The 23,579-nt window shown below is 46.4% G+C and overlaps 2 protein-coding genes across 6 annotated transcripts; one reads left to right on the top strand and one right to left on the bottom strand.

Annotated features, from left to right (window-relative positions):
* Positions 1-1,681: 1,681 nt before the first annotated feature.
* On the bottom strand, positions 1,682-22,610 carry gtf2e2 (general transcription factor IIE, polypeptide 2, beta). 4 transcript variants are annotated; one of them, XR_014612485.1, is made up of 10 exons: positions 22,396-22,599; positions 21,570-21,727; positions 9,815-9,906; positions 8,615-8,722; positions 6,791-6,973; positions 5,299-5,392; positions 3,848-3,963; positions 2,467-2,926; positions 2,027-2,310; positions 1,682-1,954 (listed from the first exon to the last, which is right to left on the bottom strand). XR_014612485.1 is itself a non-coding variant. In XM_084197023.1 (8 exons), the coding sequence occupies exons 2-8, from the start codon at positions 21,724-21,726 to the stop codon at positions 2,810-2,812; spliced, it is 867 nt and encodes a 288-aa protein (XP_084053149.1). In that variant the 5' UTR covers position 21,727; positions 22,396-22,610; the 3' UTR covers positions 1,682-2,809. The 4 variants fall into 4 exon arrangements, 1 of the variants encoding a protein (XP_084053149.1); XR_014612484.1 differs by having other exon boundaries at positions 1,682-2,310; positions 22,396-22,603; XR_014612486.1 differs by having other exon boundaries at positions 2,027-2,926.
* Positions 11,603-20,808, top strand: smim18 (small integral membrane protein 18). Of its 2 annotated transcripts, none has more exons than XM_084197017.1 (3): positions 11,603-12,094; positions 17,541-17,766; positions 19,482-20,808. In XM_084197017.1, the coding sequence occupies exons 2-3, from the start codon at positions 17,554-17,556 to the stop codon at positions 19,584-19,586; spliced, it is 318 nt and encodes a 105-aa protein (XP_084053143.1). In that variant the 5' UTR covers positions 11,603-12,094; positions 17,541-17,553; the 3' UTR covers positions 19,587-20,808. The 2 variants fall into 2 exon arrangements, with proteins under 2 accessions (XP_084053143.1, XP_084053144.1); XM_084197018.1 differs by lacking the exon at positions 11,603-12,094 and adding an exon at positions 16,234-16,792.
* Positions 22,611-23,579: the final 969 nt, after the last annotated feature.

The raw sequence follows: 23,579 nt of genomic DNA on the forward strand, positions 1-23,579 counted from the left end.
CTTGACTTGAAATACTCACTGGCTGTGTCCCAATAATCTCCCCTTTCTCCCGAAGTGTGCACACTTTGTTCACTTCCCTTTTGCAGATTTTAGGATCCCTCCCTGTTCTAACCTTCTCATCCAATGGGTTTTGAGAAGGAGGCGAGGAAACACGGAAATCCAAATCGAGATTCTTCCAATGACCGGTACATGGAAACGTGCTCCAACTCATGACTGCACCAATCCAATGCTTTCAAATGTGCGTAGAGGAGATGGACGACTGCACACCCCCCAGGAGGATGGAGAGATGATTGGGATTCAGCCATTGACGATATGGACACATTTTAATACTGTGTGTAGATGCGGCAAACTTTAAAACAGGTTTTGATTGGATCACTTTGATCAGATCAGGGAAACCACATGTTAATGTGAGGTGTAACCAGGGCTATAAATATACATCTTTTTTGGGAGAAATGGCAGTTTAGAAGATTAGATCCCGTGACCTTACATTTTTACATTTGACATTTTACTAATTTAGCAGACGCTCTTATCCAGAGCGACTTACAGTCAGTGCATCCATCTGAAGACAGCTAGGTGGGACAACCACATATCACAAGCATAGAAATACAAATGTTCCTCAATAAAGTTGCTATCAGTAGAGTCGGGGGGCAAGAGACCTGAGGTGGCAGAACGGAGCGCTCGGGTTGGGGTGTAGGGTTTGAGAATAGCCTGAAGGTAGGGAAGGGGGCAGTTCCTCTTGCTGCTCTGTAGGCAAGCACCATGGTCTTGTAGTGGATGCGAGCTTCGACTGGAAGCCAGTTGGAGTGTGCGGAGGAGCGGGGTGGCATGAGAGAACTTGGAAAGGTTGAAAACCAGACGGGCTTGCTGTGTTCCGGATGAGTTGCAGGGGTTTGATGGCACAAGCAGGGAGCCCTTCAGCGAGTTGCAGTAGTCCAGACGGGAGTTGACAAGTGCCTGGATTAGGACCTGCGCCACTTCCTGTGTGAGGTAGGGTCATACTCTACGGATGTTGTAGAGCATGAACCTGCAGGAACAGGTCACTGCTTTGATGTTTGCAGAGAATGACAGGGTGTTGTCCAGGGTCACGCCAAGGTTCTTTGCACTCTGGGAGGGCAACACCTTGAAGTTGTCATCCGTGATGGAGAGGTCTTTGAGCGGGCAGGCCTTCCCTGAGAGAAAGGGCAGCTCCGTCTTGTCGAGGTTGAGCTTGAGGTGGTGGGCCGACATCCCAAGTTGAAATATCTGCCAGGCACACAGCGATGCGTGTCGCCTGTCGCCACCTGGGTGTCAGCAGGGGGAAGTAGTTGAGTCATCTGTCCCAGTGCTTAGTCCACTGTGCTAGCAGGGGGTGGGCCACCATTCTTGTTTTTTGCACATATTTAAAGCTGTTCAGGCAAAGTTCGTAGATTAGAAATGTAATTAGTTAAGACTGTTGGAAAACTAGTCGCAACCAGGATCCGAACTGGCGACCTTGGCAGGTTGCGACCCCGCGTTTAACGCCCCCCCCCCATCCACCTCCAACCTAAAAAGTTAAATTTTCTTTGTCTCTCAGCTGTAAACTCCTCTGAGCTTTCATCCAACCAATCAATTTGGCCACTGAGCTTTCATCCAACCAAATGTTAAGCGGGCAACAATCAGATTGAATCCAGGCCTTATGTCATGAAGAAGAAACGGTACAGCGTGTTGTCTATGACTTTATTGTGTGTCCGTCAGAGAGGCTTCAGGAAAAGGTCCTGTGTGTAACACGCTCAGTAATGAAGAAAGCTCAGAGGCCAGCGGTCACCAACAAACCAGGAACTAGAGAGCTACAGGATGTGTAGGCTTTTGTTCTAGCCCTGCACTAACACACCCGATTCACCTAATCAAAAAGTCTTGATGAACAGTTTATTAGCTGAGTAGTATATAGGTATGCCGGCACGAAGAGTTTCTATGGGAGTGGGGTGTTTGTCTAGCGCTGGTCCCAAATCTGCTATTATGTCAACTCCTTGTCATGTCGTTTTGGAATGATAGCACAAAGATCTGGGACCAGGCTAGTGTTTGTCTTGAGTAAACATTGCAGATTCTACGAGTTCTTTAGCTGAATCAGGAGTGTTTGTGCAGGTCTGGAGCAAAACCCTGCACAACCTGTATTTCTCCAGGACCAGGGTTGCCATTGGTGACCACTGTTGTAAATGAATATAGGGAACAACCACAGCAGATCATACGACAGCTATTATTTAAAACACTTTTTCACACACATGGTGTGCCAGACAAAATAAAGACGATATTTACACATACAGCCCCTGTTCTAGGGCTGCACATTTCCGGTACCTTTCCCGAAATTCCCAATGTTTTCCAGACATCCCCATTGGAGTATTACCAGATTCCAGGGAATTTGTCATTACAGGAATATTCCAACTGGGATTTCTGGAAAACCTGTGAATTCAGGGAAAGTTACCGGAATTTTTGCTACCCTAAGCCGTTCACCTTTTGTATTACTGCTCAGAACCAAATGGTACAGTATTATCATAAATGACAGCAAGTGCCTCTTTAGGTTAATGTGTTTGGCAAGGACTTCACTTCTGTCAGCCATCTTGTGTCTCAATGTTCCAAAATGGCTTCCTTTCCTCATCTCCTCTCCTTTATCAGGGCAGAAAGGACAAGGAAAGGACAAGGAAAGGAAGCAAGATAATTGAGACACCGACAGTCTCATCTTCATTGTAGTTTTGGCGAGACCCAGAAAAAAAGTTTATTTCCGGAAAAACAAACTACAAAAACTACAACTCCCAGGTCACCCCTCTCTCACTGGGCCAGGAAAGAGGAAGTGGCATCACTTCTTAGCGGGTACGCCCTCTGAGTAGTCCTCCAGTACTCCGGCCAGATGGTCATTGTGAGTCTTGAAGCGTCTCTTCTTCTGTCCACCTGGCTTCTTCCTCTTGATTGGTAACTGTAGCAACACCAACAAAACAGCCAATGACAGACCGGTTTATTGTAGAAACAACCAATCACAGATAAGTTATGTGATATGCATGAAGCAGTGTGTCAGTACTCAGTATGAGGATGACAGAGGTATCAGAGAGGGAGGAGAGGATATGATGACAGAGGTATCAGAGAGGGAGGGGAGGATGACAGAGGTATCAGAGAGGGAGGAGAGGAGAGGATGACAGAGGTATCAGAGAGGGAGGGGAGGATGACAGAGGTATCAGAGAGGGAGGGGAGGATGACAGAGGTATCAGAGGGAGGGGAGGATGACAGAGGTATCAGAGAGGGAGGAGAGGATGACAAGAGGTATCAGAGAGGGAGGAGAGGATGACAGAGGTATCAGAGAGGGAGGAGAGGATGACAGAGGTATCAGAGAGGGAGGTGAGGATGACAGAGGTATCAGAGAGGGAGGAGAGGAGAGAGACAAGCTGAGAAATATGGAGAGAGAGATAGATGGAGAGTGATAGGATAAGATAGATGGAGAGAGAGTGATAGAGCTAGGAGATACAGACAAAAATCCATATCACCATAAATTGACTGAATTATCACGATAAATAGAAGTTTATAACATGAATGTGCCCCTCAATTACTTTATATATGACCTTTCAACCTACTACTTCTAGTTTCAATGTTGTAGCTAGCAACTGTCTCGTTAACAAATAGCCCATATTAGTAGCCAAACGACCAAACATCACATTCCTCTAGTAAAGGATAATTATCCATATGTCCTCGATATCTGTTCTGTTTGGTCGTCACGATAATTTTCGGCTTATCGTCCCAGCTATGTGATAGAGAGACAGAAATAGAGAGAGAGAGAGAGAGAGAGGTAGAGAGAGAGAGAGAGGTAGAGAGAGAGAGATGGGAAGAGGTAGAGAGAGAGACTCACGACTTTCTTTGGTCCAGTCTCCTGCATGGACGAGATGCCCTGTCTCTTGAGATAGTCCTCAATCTTCTCTTCATCCATAGAGTCCACTGGGATGCTACGCCACAGCTTGGTGAACTCTGGGAGAGGAAACACACACACACACTACTGTTACCATAGAGTCCACTGGGATGCTACGCCACAGCTTGGTGAACTCTGTGGACGGCAGACCAGGAAACACAGACAGGATACCATTAGCTCAGGTAGGACAATAGTAGTAGTAATTACATTTTTACAAGTAGGTCGTACTTGGCAGATAAAATATGAATTGCAGTACATACAAGTAAACACATTTCAACACGCTAAAAAAGCAAAACAAACATCAATAAAAAATCAAAATGACATGATTATATGTCTGGACTACAAAGTTCTGAGTACTGAATGACATGATTATATGTCTGGACTACAAAGTTCTGACTACTGAATGACATGATTATATGTCTGGACTACAAAGTTCTGACTACTGAATGACATGATTATATGTCTGGACTACAAAGTTCTGAGTACTTCAAGCCTCAAACAGATGGAGTGACAGTCAGTAGCACCAGGCTACAGAGCAGAGGGGGTCAAAAACTTTGGCAATACTCTTTGGTTGTGAAGTTTGTGTCGATTCCATTTCTATTCAGAGAGATAAATGAAATTCTAATTCTGGTTTCCCTATGAGGAGCTTCAGTTAATCTCCTGAATTGACTGAATGAATCCTGGTATGAACCAACTGAAAGCTCTACACTTCAAAATGATGTCATAGTAAAAATGTGTTATATATATCTAAACCTGTGGGATCTAACCACTGGGAGGAGCCATTGAGCTCATAAGCTCTAACCACTGGGAGGAGCCATTGAGGTCATTCCATAAAAGAGAAACCAGACCAAGCAAAGGGAGAGAAACCGTACCAGTGCTCACACTTCCTACAGAGAACTAAGTGACTTTATGCAGTTGTACTTTAGGCTTTATTACCTTAGACTTTATTACTTTAGACTTATAAAAACAGTTTTTTGAAAAGCTTTGGCGATATTTACAGAATGTATTTCATGCCAATAAAGCTAATTGAATTGAAATAAGGGAGAGAGACCTTACCAACGCTCTCATCTGCATCTACTGCAAACTGATAATGAAGGGAGAAATGTACCAACACTTTCACATTCTACGTTGGAAGGCAGGAGAGAAACCCTACCAATGCTCAGCTTTTCAACAGAGATTTAAAATGGGGAGAAACTATACAGATGCTCTCATCTTCAACCACCACAAACTAAATTAAGGGAGAGACCATACCAACGCTCTAGTTCTAATTAACATTATATTCTCACCTTCTACAGAGAACTAAACAAAAGAGACCATAACAATGTTCTCACTCTCTCATTTACCACGAGCACAAACAAATAATTAAGGTAGAGAAACCATGCCAACGCTCTCACCTTCGTCTACTGTGAACTGGCAGTGTTTATCGTTATAGAACAGAATCTTCTTCTTGTCTGGTCTGGTCACAAAGATGATCTGGTCTCCCAAAACCTGGGGAGGAACAGAGGCCGTTACTACGTCTGACTCAATAATACTATCGTCAACTACGTCTGATTCAATAATACTATCGTCAACTACGTCTGACTCAATAATACTATCGTCAACTACGTCTGATTCAATAATACTATCGTCAACTACGTCTGATTCAATAATACTATCGTCAACTACGTCTGACTCAATAATACTATCGTCAACTACGTCTGATTCAATAATACTATCGTCAACTACGTCTGATTCAATAATACTATCGTCAACTACGTCTGACTCAATAATACTATCGTCAACTACGTCTGATTCAATAATACTATCGTCAACTACGTCTGATTCAATAATACTATCGTCAACTACGTCTGATTCAATAATACTATCGTCAACTACGTCTGATTCAATAATACTATCGTCAACTACGTCTGACTCAATAATACTATCGTCAACTACGTCTGACTCAATAATACTATCGTCAACTACGTCTGATTCAATAATACTATCGTCAACTACGTCTGATTCAATAATACTATCGTCAACTACGTCTGACTCAATAATACTATCGTCAACTACGTCTGACTCAATAATACTATCGTCAACTACGTCTGATTCAATAATACTATCGTCAACTACGTCTGATTCAATAATACTATCGTCAACTACGTCTGACTCAATAATACTATCGTCAACTACGTCTGATTCAATAATACTATCGTCAACTACGTCTGACTCAATAATACTATCGTCAACTACGTCTGACTCAATAATACTATCGTCAACTACGTCTGACTCAATAATACTATCGTCAACTACGTCTGACTCAATAATACTATCGTCAACTACGTCTGATTCAATAATACTATCGTCAACTACGTCTGACTCAATAATACTATCGTCAACTACGTCTGACTCAATAATACTATCGTCAACTACGTCTGATTCAATAATACTATCGTCAACTACGTCTGATTCAATAATACTATCGTCAACCAGAGGGTGAGGATTAAACCAGGTAATAGTAGTGTGTGTATTTGTGTCTATGTGTCTGCCTCAGTGTGTGTGTCCTGCCTTAGCGTCTCTCTCTTTCTCTCTCTGTGTGTGTGTGTGTGTGTGTGTGTGTGTGTGTGTGTGTGTGTGTGTGTGTGTGTGTGTGTGTGTGTGTGTCTGTGTGTGTGTGTGTGTCTGTGTGTGTGTGTGTGTGTGTGTGTGTGTGTGTGTGTGTGTGTGTGTGGGTCTTCCCCTGTCTCTCTCATTTACATGTTTAGTCATTTAGCAGACACTCTTATCCAGAGCGACTTACAGGAGCAATTAGGGTTAAGTGCCTTGCTCAAGGGGCACAGACAGATTTTTTCACAACACTCTTAACCACTAAGCTACCTGCCGCCCCAGGGACCTCTCACACACCTTCAGTGCCTTGGCAGAGTTAGGTAGCCCCTCCTCAACATCATCCAACAGTACTCCTCCCAGTCCCAGCTGGTCGTGTTTATCCAACAGTCTGAGCAAGGCTTTCTTGTCCTTCAGGTGGTATTTGGGCTTGAAGGCGTATTTACCATCCCTTACATCTATCTTAGGGTTACTGGCCAGCGCCTGGGGGGACGGGACAGACAGTTAGCCAAGTCACATTTAGTTCAACTTTATTTACATTGGTCTCAAAACACTGTTGTTTGATTGGCCCGGGGAAGAGGAGGGGAGTGAGAGGGGAATACAGAGAGGGATTGGCCCAGGGAAGAGGAGGGGGATGGGAAATACAGAGAGGGATTGGCCCAGGGAAGAGGAGGGGGAGGGGAAATACAGAGAGGGATTGGCCCAGGGAGGCGGAGGGGGAGGGGAAATACAGAGAGGGATTGGCCCAGGGAAGAGGAGGGGGAGGGGAAATACAGAGAGGGATTGGCCCAGGGAGAGAGTTATGGTATGTTAATAATAGATAGGTAGATGGGTAGAGGAGGGGTAGAGGATAGTTTCAAAAAATATGTTTTATGATAAGAATAATGAGGACAATAGTTTGGATGAGGAGGAGGAAGAGGAGGAGGAGGAGGAAGAAGGACGAGGAGGAATTGGTCATTATCATTTAGCACACTGTTGTTTCTGATGCATGTATTTATTGTGTGACCAGATTCTCTCTCCCTCTCTTTCAGATTCTCTCTCCCTCTCTTTCACAGACACACATGGGGCATGCAGGTGCTTGTGGGAGGTGGGAACTCAAACATTGCCGTTCACATGCTGTTGAAATCACACCAATTCTTCAACCAATATGATTTTAGCTAGCTAACGTTGCTAATAATTAAATGAGCTAGCTTGCTTAACCTTGACAACATGGTCAAACGATCTACATTATTCACATTGGTAAGTTTGTTATTGTCCTCATCTATTGAAAAGGTGAAAGGTCAGAGGTGAAATGATACAACTCAGGTAACATTCTCAGTTCCCCACTGATTACAACTTGGACTGTCATTGAAGTGACATTTCCCACTCGCAACTCCTAACTTCCCATAACTCTGATTACATGAACGCCCCAACACACACCTCAGTCATCAGCCACTGTTTCAGCTTCATGATAACATGTGAACGCCCCCAACACACACCTCAGTCATCAGCCACTGTTTCAGCTTCATGATAACATGTGAACGCCCCAACACACACCTCAGTCATCAGCCATTGTTTCAGCTTCATGATAACATGTGAACGCCCCCAACACACACCTCAGTCATCAGCCAATGTGTCAGCTTCATGATAACATGTGAACGCCCCCAACACACACCTCAGTCATCAGCCACTGTTTCAGCTTCATGATAACATGTGAACGGCCCAACACACACCTCAGTCATCAGCCACTGTTTCAGCTTCATGATAACATGTGAACGCCCCCAACACACACCTCAGTCATCAACCACTGTTTCAGCTTCATGATAACATGTGAACGTCCCAACACACACCTCAGTCATCAGCCACTGTTTCAGCTTCATGATAACATGTGAACGCCCCCAACACACACCTCAGTCATCAGCCACTGTTTCAGCTTCATGATAACATGTGAACGCCCCCAACACACACCTCAGTCATCAGCCACTGTTTCAGCTTCATGATAACATGTGAACGCCCCCAACACACACCTCAGTCATCAGCCACTGTTTCAGCTTCATGATAACATGTGAACGCCCCCAACACACACCTCAGTCATCAGCCCACTGTTTCAGCTTCATGATAACATGTGAACGTCCCAACACACACCTCAGTCATCAGCCACTGTTTCTGCTTCATGCCGATGTCCAGTAGTTTGGTCTCATCTAGAATCTCCTCCACAGTCAGGTGGTGAGTGTCTCCGCGCTGGTGTCTGGTCTGGAGGACAGGAAGGAACAGAGAGAAATACATGAGCTATTGTGAGACTCAGGGGGATGTGAAATGAAGCTAATCTGATAGCCAAAGGCTTTCAGTTTGGGCTTGCAGGAAATTGTGACAAACTAGACCCGCCAGTGAAATGTTGACTTCTCAAGTATGGCATTTAGGAGCTGAACAACACCCGGGCTGGTGTGGTCTAATAGCCAGGAGGAACGTTTCTAAACTCCTCCAATTCAACGTGGTAGTAGTCTAACCACCGGACAGAGAAGGACGGAACTCAGAATCCAGGACGTTTTTATTATTGGTTGGTCACATGATGCTTAACAGAAGTCATCTGTGTCACGGCAGCTTGTCTGCATCGACTGAGTCAAAACAAGGTAGCTTCAGCACTGTGAAAAGACTTAGAGCACACACACACACACACACACACACACACAGGCTCGCACACACACACACAGGCTCGCACACCAACACACAATCTGTGAACATGATGTAGATTGTGATGAGTCATAGTTTGGTGTGAAAAAGCACCCAGTCTGACAGAGGTACTGTCCCAGAGCAGAGCTGAACATGAAACATGTTGGACTAACTAAAGGAGGAGGGGAGAAGCAAACTGTTGAGGCAGGAAGTAACATCCCAATGAACCCCTTGAGACCGGGACGGAGGGTTTGGAGGAGAGAAGGGGGCGTGGTTTAATGGTGATGACAGCTTAGACTTGAGGCAGGAAGTAACATCCCAATGAACCCCTTGAGACCGGGACGGAGGGTTGGGAGGAGAGAAGGGGGCGTGGTTTAATGGTGATGACAGCTTAGACTGTTGAGGGAGGAGCTCACCAATCACACCAATCACACACCACTAAACAACCTTTATGACAACATATCATTAGTACAGTGTTTATGTTACTGTAGGAAACTATAGCATGTGTGGTGCTGTTTAGCTCAGCTGGTAAGAGCATGATGCTTCGTGGGCTCCAGCAGTATGAACAACGAATCCACTCACTACTGTTAGTCACTCTGGACAAGAGCATCTGCTATGTGATTGAAATGCCACGTCAATGGCACCATCCATGTATTGTGTGTGTGTCCACCTTACCTTCATGTAGTTGACTATCTTCGCCAGGCAACCAAACTTGTAGCCAGAGCTGCCTGTTAGAGCCTTCAGGTTAAAGTTACCATTACTGGTGTCTGGAGAGGGAGATGGGGAGAGAGGGGGGGAGGGGGGGAGAGGGGGGGGGGGGGGGGAGAGAGAGAAAGAGAAAGAGAGAGAGGGGGGGGGGGAGAGGGAGAGGGAAAGAGAAAGAGAAAGAGAAAGAGAAAGGGAGATGGGAGAGGGAGAGGGAGAGGGAGATGGGGAGAGAGGGAAAGAGAGAGAGAGAGAGACAGAGACAAAACTGGTCAGATACAACTATATCATAATTACCAGCTCAAATAAAGATCACGATCAGAATCTATACATATAATCTCTTGTAAATAGTGAGTTAATTAATTGCTATACATGTTGTCCAACAATAACAGTTATTCAACAGAGACTCATATAGGTCAAAAGCACATTGAACTAATCCAATAACGTTGTGATTTTACTGTTATTGTGGAAGAAGATTAAAAAAACTCTGTAGCAGAAGCTCCGAAGTGCCATTCCCCCTGTGTCTGATATGGTTATAAGGGCACTAGATAGAGGGTATAAGGCCACTAGATAGGGGGTATAAGGGTACTAGATAGGGGGTATAAGGCCACTAGATAGGGGGTGTAAGGCCAGCCACTAGATAGGGGGTATAAGGCCACTAGATAGGGGGTATAAGGGCACTAGATAGGGGGTATAAGGGTACTAGATAGGGGGTATAAGGCCACTAGATAGGGGGTGTAAGGCCACTAGATAGGGGGTATAAGGCCACTAGATAGAGGGTATAAGGGCACTAGATAGAGGGTATAAGGCCAGCCACTAGATAGGGGGTATAAGGCCACTAGATAGGGGGTATAAGGGCACTAGATAGGGGGTATAAGGGTACTAGATAGGGGGTATAAGGCCACTAGATAGGGGGTGTAAGGCCACTAGATAGGGGGTATAAGGCCACTAGATAGAGGGTATAAGGGCACTAGATAGGGGGTATAAGGGTACTAGATAGGGGGTATAAGGCCACTAGATAGGGGGTGTAAGGCCACTAGATAGGGGGTATAAGGCCATTAGATAGAGGGTATAAGGGCACTAGATAGGGGGTATAAGGGTACTAGATAGGGGATGTAAGGCCACTAGATAGGGGGTGTAAGGCCACTAGATAGGGGGTATAAGGGCACTAGATAGGGGGTATAAGGGCACTAGATAGGGGGTGTAAGGCCACTAGATAGGGGGTGTAAGGCCACTAGATAGGGGGTATAAGGGCACTAGATAGAGGGTATAAGGGCACTAGATAGGGGGTATAAGGGCACTAGATAGGGGGTATAAGGGCACTAGATAGGGGGTATAAGGGCACTAGATAGGGGGTATAAGGGCACTAGATAGGGGGTATAAGGGCACTAGATAGGGGGTATAAGGGCACTAGATAGGGGGTATAAGGGTACTAGATAGGGGGTATAAGGGTACTAGATAGGGGGTATAAGGGCACTAGATAGGAGGTATAAGGGCACTAGATAGGAGGTGTAAGGGCACTAGATAGGGGGTATAAGGGCACTAGATAGGGGGTATAAGGGCACTAGATAGGGGGTATAAGGGCACTAGATAGGGGGTATAAGGGTACTAGATAGGGGGTATAAGGGCACTAGATAGGAGGTATAAGGGCACTAGATAGGAGGTGTAAGGGCACTAGATAGGGGGTATAAGGGCACTAGATAGGGGGTATAAGGGCACTAGATAGGGGGTATAAGGCCACTAGATAGGGGGTATAAGGCCACTAGATAGGGGGTATAAGGGCACTAGATAGGGGGTATAAGGGCACTAGATAGGGGGTATAAGGGCACTAGATAGGGGGTATAAGGGCACTAGATAGGGTTCCATTTCAGGCCCTACTCTAGTGGCTCTGCGTCTTTGGCTTCAGCTGTAAGGCCTGTTTCTGGAGACAAGCCAATCAGAGCGGGCCCGTTGGTGTGACTCATAAATGATTCATCACGTGGGCGGGAGCTGCTGCTGGGTGCTAATGAGAAGGCGGGGCATACATTTTATTTGAGGAGATTTGGCCAATACAGAGGAGAGGAACGGGGGGTGGGGGGTGAGCTTAGCCATTGGTAGAGTGGTAAGGTCTGAGCACAGGCTGTGCCTTGTGTGGGGAAGATGAGCAGAGCTGCAAGGAGTGGCAGGGAGGAGAGAGAGAGAGAGACAGAGAGCGAGAGGGAAGGGAGAGCATCCTTTCCAAGCATCCACCCCACAGTACAGGCTACACAGGTGAGTCTGCATATTTCTCTGGAAACACTGGGAGATTAGCAGTCTGTCTGCACGCTCGACTGCCATGTCTCAGGGCAAGGTGTGTGTGTGTGTGTGTGTGTGTGTGTGTGTGTGTGTGTGTGTGTGTGTGTGTGTGTGTGTGTGTGTGTGTGTGTGTGTGTGTGTGTGTGTGTGTGTGTGTGTGTGTGTGTGTGTGTGTGTGTGTGTGTGTGTGTGTGTGTGTGTGTGTGTGTGTGTGTGTGTGTGTGTGTGTGTGTGTGTGTGTGTGTGTGTGTGTGTGTGTGTGTGTGTGTGTGTGTGTGTGTGTGTGTATCTACTAGCCTAATCCATCCAATGAAGCCTACATTTTGATCTGTGATGCATTATTTCATAAGAGGATGGTTTACCTTCTATTCCTGTAGCATTCTGGATAACAGCACTAAATTATAAATGGTTTTATCAACACCAGAGGACAGACAGTAGCCCAGCCTGTGGGCTATGCTGTGAGCAGACAGACAGACGGGATGAGTGTTTGTAGCAGAACAGACTGTCAGAGTAAAGGATGAGTGTTTGTAGCAGAACAGACTGTCAGAGTAAAGGATGAGTGTTTGTAGCAGAACAGACTGTCAGAGTAAAGGATGAGTGTTTGTAGCAGAACAGACTGTCAGAGTAAAGGATGAGTGTTTGTAGCAGAACAGACTGTCAGAGTAAAGGATGAGTGTTTGTAGCAGAACAGACTGTCAGAGTAAAGGATGAGTGTTTGTAGCAGAACAGACTGTCAGAGTAAAGGATGAGTGTTTGTAGCAGAACAGAGACACTAGACTGCTAGAGGATGGTTCCTGGTCAAAACTAGTGCACTATGTAGGGAAGGCAGTAAGGTTGTTGTGATTCAGATTAAGATCAGCAAACAGATGACTAGGCTTCTTCCCCTATAAGGATTTAAAGAAGGACACACACACATACTATAAGGATTTAAATTAGGATGGATTTGGCTGGCTGCATTTACCCCCTCTAGACTGGATGGGACAACACATTAGGGGGGAGGGGTGTGGGAGCCCCTGTGCAGACAGGCAGAGCAGACAGGCACAGCAGGAGACACCTCTCTGCCTCGGGCTGCATGCTGTCTGGGGTCCTACACCACTTCAGGGAGGAGAGAAGACGGCTTGAGAGAGAGGACAGAGAGGAGGAGAGGGAGGGAGGGAGGAACAAAGAGGAGGTAGAGGAGGTAGAGAGAGGGAGGGAGGGAGGGAGGGAGGGAGGGAGGGAGGGAGGGAGGGAGGGAGGGAGGGAGGGAGGGACAGAGAGGAGGTAGAGAGAGGGAGGGAGGGAGGGGTAATGGTAGGGAGGAACAGAGAGGAGGTAGAGAGAGAGAGGGAGGGGTGATGGTAGGGAGGAACAGAGAGGAGGTAGAGAGAGGGAGGGAGGGGTGATGGTAGGGAGGAACAGAGAGGAGGTAGAGAGAGGGAGGGAGGGGTAATGGTAGGGAGGAACAGAGAGGAGGTAGAGAGAGGGAGGGAGGGGTGATGGTAGGGAGGAACAGAGAGGAGGTAGAGAGAGGGAGGGAGGGAGGGGTGGTGGTAGAGAGGAACAGAGAGGAGGTAGAGAGAGAGGGGGAGGGGTGATGGTAGGGAGGAACAGAGAGGAGGTAGAGAGAGGGAGGGAGGGAGGGGTGATGGTAGGGAGGAACAGAGAGGAGGTAGAGAGAGAGGGGGAGGGAGGGGTGATGGTAGGGAGGAACAGAGAGGAGGTAGAGAGAGGGAGGGAGGGGTAATGGTAGGGAGGAACAGAGAGGAGGTAGAGAGAGGGAGGGAGGGGTGATGGTAGGGAGGAACAGAGAGGAGGTAGAGAGAGAGAGGGAGGGAGGGGTGATGGTAGGGAGGAACAGAGAGGAGGTAGAGAGAGGGAGGGAGGGGTGATGGTAGGGAGGAACAGAGAGGAGGTATAGAGAGAGGGAGAGAGGGGTAATGGTAGGGAGGAACAGAGAGGAGGTAGAGAGAGGGAGGGAGGGGTGATGGTAGGGAGGAACAGAGAGGAGGTATAGAGAGAGGGAGGGAGGGAGGGGTATTGGTAGGGAGGAACAGAGAGGAGGTAGAGAGAGGGAGGGAGGGGTAATGGTAGGGAGGAACAGAGAGGAGGTAGAGAGAGGGAGGGAGGGGTGATGGTAGGGAGGAACAGAGAGGAGGTAGAGAGAGGGAGGGAGGGGTGATGGTAGGGAGGAACAGAGAGGAGGTAGAGCGAGGGAGGGAGGGGTGATGGTAGGGAGGAACAGAGAGGAGGTAGAGAGAGGGAGGGGTGATGGTAGGGAGGAACAGAGAGGAGGTAGAGAGAGGGAGGGAGGGGTGATGGTAGGGAGGAACAGAGAGGAGGTAGAGAGAGGGAGGGAGGGGTGATGGTAGGGAGGAACAGAGAGGAGGTAGAGAGAGGGAGGGGTGATGGTAGGGAGGAACAGAGAGGAGGTAGAGAGAGAGGGGGAGGGAGGGGTGATGGTAGGGAGGAACAGAGAGGAGGTAGAGAGAGGGAGGGAGGGGTAATGGTAGGGAGGAACAGAGAGGAGGTAGAGAGAGAGGGGGAGGGAGGGGTGATGGTAGGGAGGAACAGAGAGGAGGTAGAGAGAGAGGGGGAGGGGTGATGGTAGGGAGGAACAGAGAGGAGGTAGAGAGAGAGAGGGAGGGAGGGGTGATGGTAGGGAGGAACAGAGAGGAGGTAGAGAGAGAGAGGGAGGGAGGGGTGATGGTAGGGAGGAACAGAGAGGAGGTAGAGAGAGGGAGGGAGGGGTAATGGTAGGGAGGAACAGAGAGGAGGTAGAGAGAGAGAGGGAGGGAGGGGTATTGGTAGGGAGGAACAGAGAGGAGGTAGAGAGAGAGAGGGAGGGGTGATGGTAGGGAGGAACAGAGAGGAGGTAGAGAGAGAGAGGGAGGGAGGGGTATTGGTAGGGAGGAACAGAGAGGAGGTAGAGAGAGGGAGGGAGGGGTGATGGTAGGGAGGAACAGAGAGGAGGTAGAGAGAGGGAGGGAGGGGTGATGGTAGGGAGGAACAGAGAGGAGGTAGAGAGAGGGAGGGAGGGGTGATGGTAGGGAGGAACAGAGAGGAGGTAGAGAGAGAGAGGGAGGGAGGGGTATTGGTAGGGAGGAACAGAGAGGAGGTAGAGAGAGGGAGGGAGGGGTGATGGTAGGGAGGAACAGAGAGGAGGTAGAGAGAGGGAGGGAGGGAGGGAGGGGTGATGGTAGGGAGGAACAGAGAGGAGGTAGAGAGAGAGGGAGGGAGGGGTGATGGTAGGGAGGAACAGAGAGGAGGTAGAGAGAGGGAGGGAGGGGTGATGGTAGGGAGGAACAGAGAGGAGGTAGAGAGAGGGAGGGAGGGGTGATGGTAGGGAGGAACAGAGAGGAGGTAGAGAGAGGGAGGGAGGGGTGATGGTAGGGAGGAACAGAGAGGAGGTAGAGAAAGAGAGGGAGGGAGGGGTGATGGTAGGGAGGAACAGAGAGGAGGTAGAGAGAGAGAGGGAGGGAGGGGTATTGGTAGGGAGGAACAGAGTGGAGGTAGAGAGAGAGAGGGAGGGGTGATGGTAGGGAGGAACAGAGAGGAGGTAGAGAGAGAGAGAGAGAGAGAGCGAGAGGGAGGGAGGGGTGATGGTAGGGAGGAACAGAGAGGAGGTAGAGAGAGGGAGGGAGGGGTGATGGTAGGGAGGAACAGAGAGGAGGTAGAGAGAGAGAGGGAGGGGTGATGGTAGGGAGGAACAGAGAGGAGGTAGAGAGAGGGAGGGAGGGAGGGGTGATGTTAGGGAGGAACAGAGAGGAGGGTGTAGTGCTGGGGGACTGGGCTAGACTATGGTGGTGTGGATGGAGGAAGAGGTGGGGGATGTATAGGCCTACATTCATAATAGACATAAAGGACATGGACCCGTTGAGATCCCCCCCCCCCCGTCCCTCCCCTACTCTCCGTCCATCAACATTAGCCAACAGAACGTCCAATAACCCAAGTAGGCTCTCACACAGGAAGTATTAGACTATGCTTTCACACAGGAAGAATTAGAGTAGAATAGAATAAGTATTTTCCCCAGAGAGGGGGAACTTCAGTTACCATGGCAGTGTTAATGTTACTAATGAGGACTACCAATAGCCTACTACATAGTCATAACAGTATGATTACATGTAGGCCTGTTGGCTACTTACATCTCATTAGATTAGATGACATTATGACGTCAGCTAATGGGGATCCCTAATTCAAATTCAAACGATCCCATTGACTTCATCAAAGACCAAGCCGTTGTATTTAGGGTTGCTGAACTAACAGTGAGCAGCATATTGCTGTCTGCTGTCCTCTGTGACTAACGGCAGGTCTGTACCACGTTCCACTAACACCACAATGTCAGGGGATAAACACACCAGGTCAGATTACACACCGCTTCTCCACTGTGAGTCAGTCAACAGTCTACTCCCTCCATCCACACGTATAACAGTACAGCTCCTCAACACAGATCCACAGAGCTGATGATGACAGAGTTAACGACCACAGGACAGGAGAGGTGGAATGACTCACTGCCAAACACACACACGCACACATCTGATAAGAATAGCCGAGTCAGCCACACACACGTTTGACGAGTAAAAGGTGAAATGTGGAAAGGCACAGTGAAACTCACACACACATTCTTTCTGAACTAGAGAAACTTGAGGTCAACAGAGCAACGACACAAGACTGACAGACAGCCAATCAAACCAGGTTATACACTAACAGTACAGTCTTTCAGGGTTGGTGTGGGCTAACCTCATTTCTCCTTCTGATCTCTCTCTCTGGTTCACTCAACCAAAACTGGGTCAGTCAGCACAGTCGCTCTCACTGCTCCTGGCAGTGTGTGTGTGTGTGTGTGTGTGTCTGTGTGTGTGTGTGTGTGTGTGTGTGTGTGTGTGTGTGTGTGTGTGTGTGTGTGTGTCTGTGTGTGTGTGTGTAAACAGGCAGGCGCTCTCACTGCTCCTGGCAGTGTGTGTGTGTGTGTGTGTGTCTGTGTCTGTGTCTGTGTCTGTGTGTGTGTGTGTGTGTGTGTGTGTGTGTGTGTGTGTGTGTGTGTGTAAACAGGCAGGCGCTCTGCACCCCAGGAGACAGTGTACTGATGGAGTAAGTGGTGTCTCTCTCTCTCTCACCAGGTCACAGCACCAGAACTCGGAGTTTAGAGGCTCTATAAAGGCTCTTTCTCGCTCCATCTCTCTCCCTCCCTCCGCAGGTGAAACACACCATGAACAGCCTCAACGTCAGCACCCCTCTCCCCTGGCAGGCACTCTGATGTTGCCCCCCCTGTCCCTCTGTCTTTCTGACCCGGTGTCTCTTTACAGAGCCAAGCCCAAAACACTCACTCCCTCTATCATTTCTCTCTTTCTTTCTCCATTTCTCTCTCTACAGACTGTTAACACCAACACCCCTCTCCACCTCTCCAGGAACAAAACACTCACTCCCTCTATCATTTCTCTCCCAGGTAAAACACACCAATGGACCAGCTCAACGCCACCACCTCTCTCCCGTGGCACCCTGACGCTGCCCCCCTGTCCCAGGTCTCCCTGCAGGTTCAGGAGGTGTACCCCTTCCACGACGGCTGGAACATAGCGTGCTTCATCATCCTCCTCCTCTTCATCCTCACAGTGGTCTCCCTGGCAGCCCTGGCCGTCCTCTACGAGCTGCTGGACTGTGGATGCTGTGCCAAGGTTAGACGGGCGGCAGGTAGCTTTTAGTGGTTAAGAGCGTTGTGCCAGTAACCGAAAGGTCGCTGGTTCTAATCCCCGAGCTGACTAGGTGAAAAAATCTGTCGATGTGCCCTTGAGCAAGGCACTTAACCCTAATTGCTCCTGTAAGTCGCTCTGGATAAGAGCGTCTGCTGAATGACTAAACATGTAAAATGTAAATGTAGACTAGGCTTGTTACTTTACTGTTCATTCTGCTGTTCCAAGGTTAGAAAAGGCTTGTTACTTTACTGTTCATTCTGCTGTTCCAAGGTTAGAAAAGGCTTGTTACTTTACTGTTCATTCTGCTGTTCCAAGGTTAGAAAAGGCTTGTTACTTTACTGTTCATTCTGCTGTTCCAAGGTTAGAAAAGGCTTGTTACTTTACTGTTCATTCTGCTGTTCCAAGGTTAGAAAAGGCTTGTTACTTTACTGTTCATTCTGCTGTTCCAAGGTTAGAAAAGGCTTGTTACTTTACTGTTCATTCTGCTGTTCCAAGGTTAGAAAAGGCTTGTTACTTTACTTGTATAATTTGCTGAAGTATAAATCGTGCTGTGCCAAGGCAAGAGGAGCGCTGGAACATAGACCACTCTGTCATCTTCTGTATCGGTTTTTAAAAAGGCCAGCACTAAACTTGAAGCTGTCAAGTTGATATAACGGTTATTTCTTTCTAGTCCAGATTGTTTCTGTTTCACACAACCTTTCCAGCCCACGTCGTGACACTGTTCATACGAAAGCAAAAGGGCTACATGCTGTTCGCATTGTATAGCCTAGTTCTAGCCGAGACGCCATGTTTTTCTATTGTCTTCGCGCTGTAACATTGGTCTGAACCTGTTGTTCTGCAACCAGGGGAAGACCCATCACGTGTTTCATACCTTGTGCCAGTGTTCGTATGAAGGTGACAGGCCTACACGCTGTCAACATCGTACAATAACAGGTCTGAGTCTAAACTACGGTTATGAAGGTGACAGGCCTACACGCTGTCAACATCGTACAATAACAGGTCTGAGTCTAAACTACGGTTATGAAGGTGACAGGCCTACATGCTGTCAACATCGTACAATAACAGGTCTGAGTCTAAACTACGGTTATGAAGGTGACAGGCCTACATGCTGTCAACATCGTACAATAACAGGTCTGAGTCTAAACTACGGTTATGAAGGTGACAGGCCTACATGCTGTCAACATCGTACAATAACAGGTCTGAGTCTAAACTACGGTTATGAAGGTGACAGGCCCTACATGCTGTCAACATCGTACAATAACAGGTCTGAGTCTAAACTACGGTTATGAAGGTGACAGGCCTACATGCTGTCAACATCGTACAATAACAGGTCTGAGTCTAAACTACGGTTATGAAGGTGACAGGCCTACATGCTGTCAACATCGTACAATAACAGGTCTGAGTCTAAACTACGGTTATGAAGGTGACAGGCCTACATGCTGTCAACATCGTACAATAACAGGTCTGAGTCTAAACTACGGTTATGAAGGTGACAGGCCTACATGCTGTCAACATCGTACAATAACAGGTCTGAGTCTAAACTACGGTTATGAAGGTGACAGGCCCTACATGCTGTCAACATCGTACAATAACAGGTCTGAGTCTAAACTACGGTTATGAAGGTGACAGGCCTACATGCTGTCAACATCGTACAATAACAGGTCTGAGTCTAAACTACGGTTTTCCTTCTTGTCCAGGGGAAGACCCATCATGACCTGATGGAGGAGGAAGGACCAGGTCCCTTCCAGAACACGATGGAGAAGATACGCAGTCCCACGGGGTCACAAACCGAGGTGGTGTAGGGGGGTTAGGGGTCGTTGCAAACAGTGACCAGGGCCAAGCAGGAAGTTAGGTCATGACCTTTGACCCTGAATCTGAACTGAGACTGACCGTGCTGTGTGCTCACAGTTGACAATAGTGAGACGGCACCTTTGTATGTGTGAGATTGTGTGTGTGTGGAATGATGGTGGTGTTATCTGTTCAAAGCACATCAGCAGGGATGGCAGGAGTGAAGAGGAGTTCTCCTTTGCCAAGTCCAGGGTTTTGACGAGTCTATTATTTGACGGGCGTTTAGCCTGCATCTTCATCCATCACCACATTGTAAGCCCCAGACACACCTTTCCAGACAGCTAAAGACACAGGAGGAGATCCACAATGATAGCCACCCCATCTAGGACCCTACAGAGCGAGAAAGTCACCCAAAGTCAACTAACAACAATTAAAAGTAACTGTCGTAGTGTTTCCAGATTTCTATTAAATACGACCTATAATTATTTACAATATGAGTGAAAAAAATAAATAATTGTAATTCAGTATGTTAAAAAGCAGCTTTTCTGTGTTGGAATGGTGTAGGCGTACCCCAATTACAGAATGATGTGGGCGTATACTGGTCATAAAATATATTCATGGCGCAGACCGCTGATTGGCCATCTCATCCTCCTCAGGAAGATGACCTCATCCTCTATGAGGAAATAACAAGGGTTTTTGAAACAGTCTGTTTGAGATACCAGTTTGAGGTGGGGGTTTTTCTCCAATTTATGCTTTGGCCACAAATACGAGTATAGGATGAATCAACAACATATTATGAGTTAACAGAATATTAAACTTTTAAAAAGTGAGAATTTCCACTGGACAGTTACTTTTAAAATGTCAACAAAGATCCAACTACCATAGAAGAAGTCCCACATTTTAATGTAATTTACAGATTGAATAAAAAAATAATATCCCTAATGCTTTTGACTGCCTTTGTAGTGAAGTCCTCATCCATTTGACAAAAACTGTTCCCAACTTGCTGTGTAGTAATGATGTAATCAACATGTTGCTTGTGATGATGTCACCACTCACCAACATATTTTAAACCACAGCCAAGTGGCTGTGATACTACTCTCTTATGAAGGGGGGCACCTGTACACACACCGATGTAAATAAACATAGCCTACTTGCATTGTGCGCAAGGTATTATTGCCTAAAATGATGGTGGTGGTGATGACTGTGATGATCAATAAAAAAGAATCACGTAAGAAAAACAAACTTTGTGGTCTCATTTTAAAAGTACTGACTGATGTTGAAATGAAGCTTATTAAAAAAAAAGTGTACAATGAGTGTTTGTGGTCAATGAAGAAAAACAAAAATCTGCCATTTAAACATGTTATAAGAAAATAACACTTCATTGTGAAATGTAGAGGCAGGCAGGTAGCCAGGCTACCAATGTGACACGCAACCAGCAGTATAATAGATTTCAAGACTAGGGTAGTATTCATTGGGGCACACCGTAACAAAATGTTTTACAACGGAAAATGATAACAAGCGTTTCATATTTGACGGTTAAGTTTAGGTAATCCCTCCCCGTTTCAGTCAGATGTGTTCCATCTGGTGCCTAACGAACACGACCCAAATATACAGGGGTGTATTCACTAGTAGGAACCAGACTGAAGCAAAAGGGCTGAAATGGGGGAGGAAGAGACCTACCTAAATTAGTCCAATAAGAAGCGCTTGTTTTCATTTTTCTGATGCAAAACATTTTACTACAGTTTGCACTAATGAATAGACCCAAGGTTGAAGAGCCCTTCTGGGATGTATTCATTACGTCTTGCAACGGAAACCGTTTACCATTTAAGAACCAATCGGCAGCAAACCGGGCAAACGGAACAGGGAGGGCTCTTCCTTAATTTGTCCAATAGAAACTCTATTTTTCTTTGCAAAATGTTTTCCATTTGGAGTAAACGGTTTCTGTTGCATTCCGTTTTACAACAGGATTGGCTTAATGAATACACCCCTGGTCTTACCTGCGCCATGTTTGGACCCGGAGGCCTCCTTGTCAGCTTTGGACTTCTTCTTCTTGGAACCTCCTGACTCGGAGGCTGCAGGTCTCTTCTCAACAGTGGGCTGAGAGAGAGCCCTCTTCTTAAAGAGCTCCCGCTCTCTCAACAAGGCTGGGTCCATCCTGATAACGCAACATTACAACGTTAGACGCTAGCTACAGAAAGACAAAACATATACCTGAAGGCAACACAAAGTTAGAGTTGGGTCCATCCTGTAAGTCAACATAGCAGCATTATTAGCTACACAAAGACTAAATCTAGCTGAAGTAAACACAAACAAATAAAGTTAGTTTAAAAAAAACATGCACAAAGTTGTTACACTTCTCAGTAGATATATGGGCTGAGCAACGAGCAACCTATTCTTTATTGAAGTCAACGGTTCAGACCTAGTTTGGGTGTTCACATACCATAAAGCTTTTTATAATGTTCACACATTTAACATAGCCAGTTAGGTTTACGTGGCTAATAATAGTTTCACGCTTGCGTTGCCACTCTCTGATACCTAACTAGCAAGTTGTCTGACACTTCTACCAGTAAATCTAAGTGACATCACATCTTATGAGTGACAAAAAAATACAACTGAAAGATGTATGTATATTAGCTTGCTAGTTACTAGAGTATGAAAAATGTTTGCATTCACTAAAACTGTAAGTCGCTCTGGATAAGAGCGTCTGCTAAATGACTAAAATGTAAAAATGTAGGAAAAAAGCAAGTAAGCTAGCTAGCTAGATAGCTTTTTGGGTTAGCTAGCATTTAAGCTAATTTAGCTAGCTTGATTATTTCTGGTTACCTTTTTTCTTCAAATGTCTAATCCCCTCTTTTGGATAAACAAATATTTAAACATTTACTAGAAACACACGTCCATGAACCGTTCTTTTGGGACACTTATGCGCTAGCTATTTTGTGATTTTGATGTTTTATTCTCAAGCTAACGTTAGCTAGCTTCTTGTCATCGTGCATTCTCTGACTTCCGCTGTTTGTTCGATTTCTCCGTACTCGACAGCTGATCGTTTAGGTGCGTTCCATCCGGCCTAGCAGAGCTACGAAAACAGGATTGCCATGTCCGCGGGTTTCCAGAAATTGGACTACTTTGAATACGATGTCGCGGGTTGAAAATGTATTGGTCGAGGGTTTTTGGGCTACTTCTAAATTGCACATCGGCCGCAATTGCATTTCTCTTTTAAAAAATATATATATATATAAATAATGTATATATTTCACTGTGACCTGCTGCTGCTGACTATCAGGCAGTGAGGCAGGCTGTTGCTGAGTAAGTGAGTGTGGGGAGGTGTGTGTGTTGAGAGAGCGATGCATCTATTTCCAACACTTTCTCAATAAAACATATTAACGCGCTAAAACTGATGCGCATCAAGAAATAACAGTTACAAAGCACTGGAAAACGACTCTAGGCGCACTAGCACGAAAGCGCATTAGATACATTCGCTCAGAGGTGGTTTAAACTGTATTCTAATGTGGACTTTACTTATGGAAAACTGTATCAAGCAAAGGGTTTTACATATACTCAGTGCTTGGGTTTGGAGCGCTGCACAAGTGGAAATTTTAAATGAAAGTTATGGGAAAAAGTCCTAAACGAAACTGACATTAAATGTGGAGAATGAAACATTTGCATCTGTTGGTCATCAAGTAGCCTATTAATTGATATGCCATTCTAGGCTACTGTAGCCTTCTATTTGATACAATAAATATATTGAAATGACGATATCACTGGAGTCATTGCAAATCAATTTGTGCCACTTGTGTAGCCTACCTGGAGCTGGCAATCGGATTGACTAAATAGCCTGTAACAGTTTGTTGTTGCTGTAGCCTTGTGTTATTATGCGATTATTAATGGCCATGTTTACTCTGTCAATTTGAACTAACCAAGCTGCTAAATCGTTCAGTTTACATCTTGCCTACATTTTGCCTAGGCTACTATCTGAAATGAGATGTAGGCCTGTCGGGGGCTATAGGCTA

This window comes from Coregonus lavaretus (genome assembly GCF_964263955.1).
Source record: "Coregonus lavaretus genome assembly, contig: HAP1_SCAFFOLD_2405, whole genome shotgun sequence".
Taxonomy (NCBI): Eukaryota; Metazoa; Chordata; class Actinopteri; order Salmoniformes; family Salmonidae; genus Coregonus; species Coregonus lavaretus.

Excerpts from the sequence above, each read along its gene's own strand:
- smim18 (XM_084197017.1), top strand. The coding sequence starts at position 17,554 with ATGGACCAGCTCAACGCCACCACCTCTCTCCCGTGGCACCCTGACGCT. Across the intron at positions 17,767-19,481 it reads ACTGTGGATGCTGTGCCAAG|GGGAAGACCCATCATGACCT; the intron begins GTTAGACGGGCG and ends CTTCTTGTCCAG.
- gtf2e2 (XM_084197023.1), bottom strand. The coding sequence starts at position 21,726 with ATGGACCCAGCCTTGTTGAGAGAGCGGGAGCTCTTTAAGAAGAGGGCT. Across the intron at positions 9,907-21,569 it reads CGGGTCCAAACATGGCGCAG|ACACCAGTAATGGTAACTTT; the intron begins GTAAGACCAGGG and ends CTCCCTCTCCAG. Across the intron at positions 2,927-3,847 it reads AGACTGGACCAAAGAAAGTC|TTACCAATCAAGAGGAAGAA; the intron begins GTGAGTCTCTCT and ends GTGTTGCTACAG.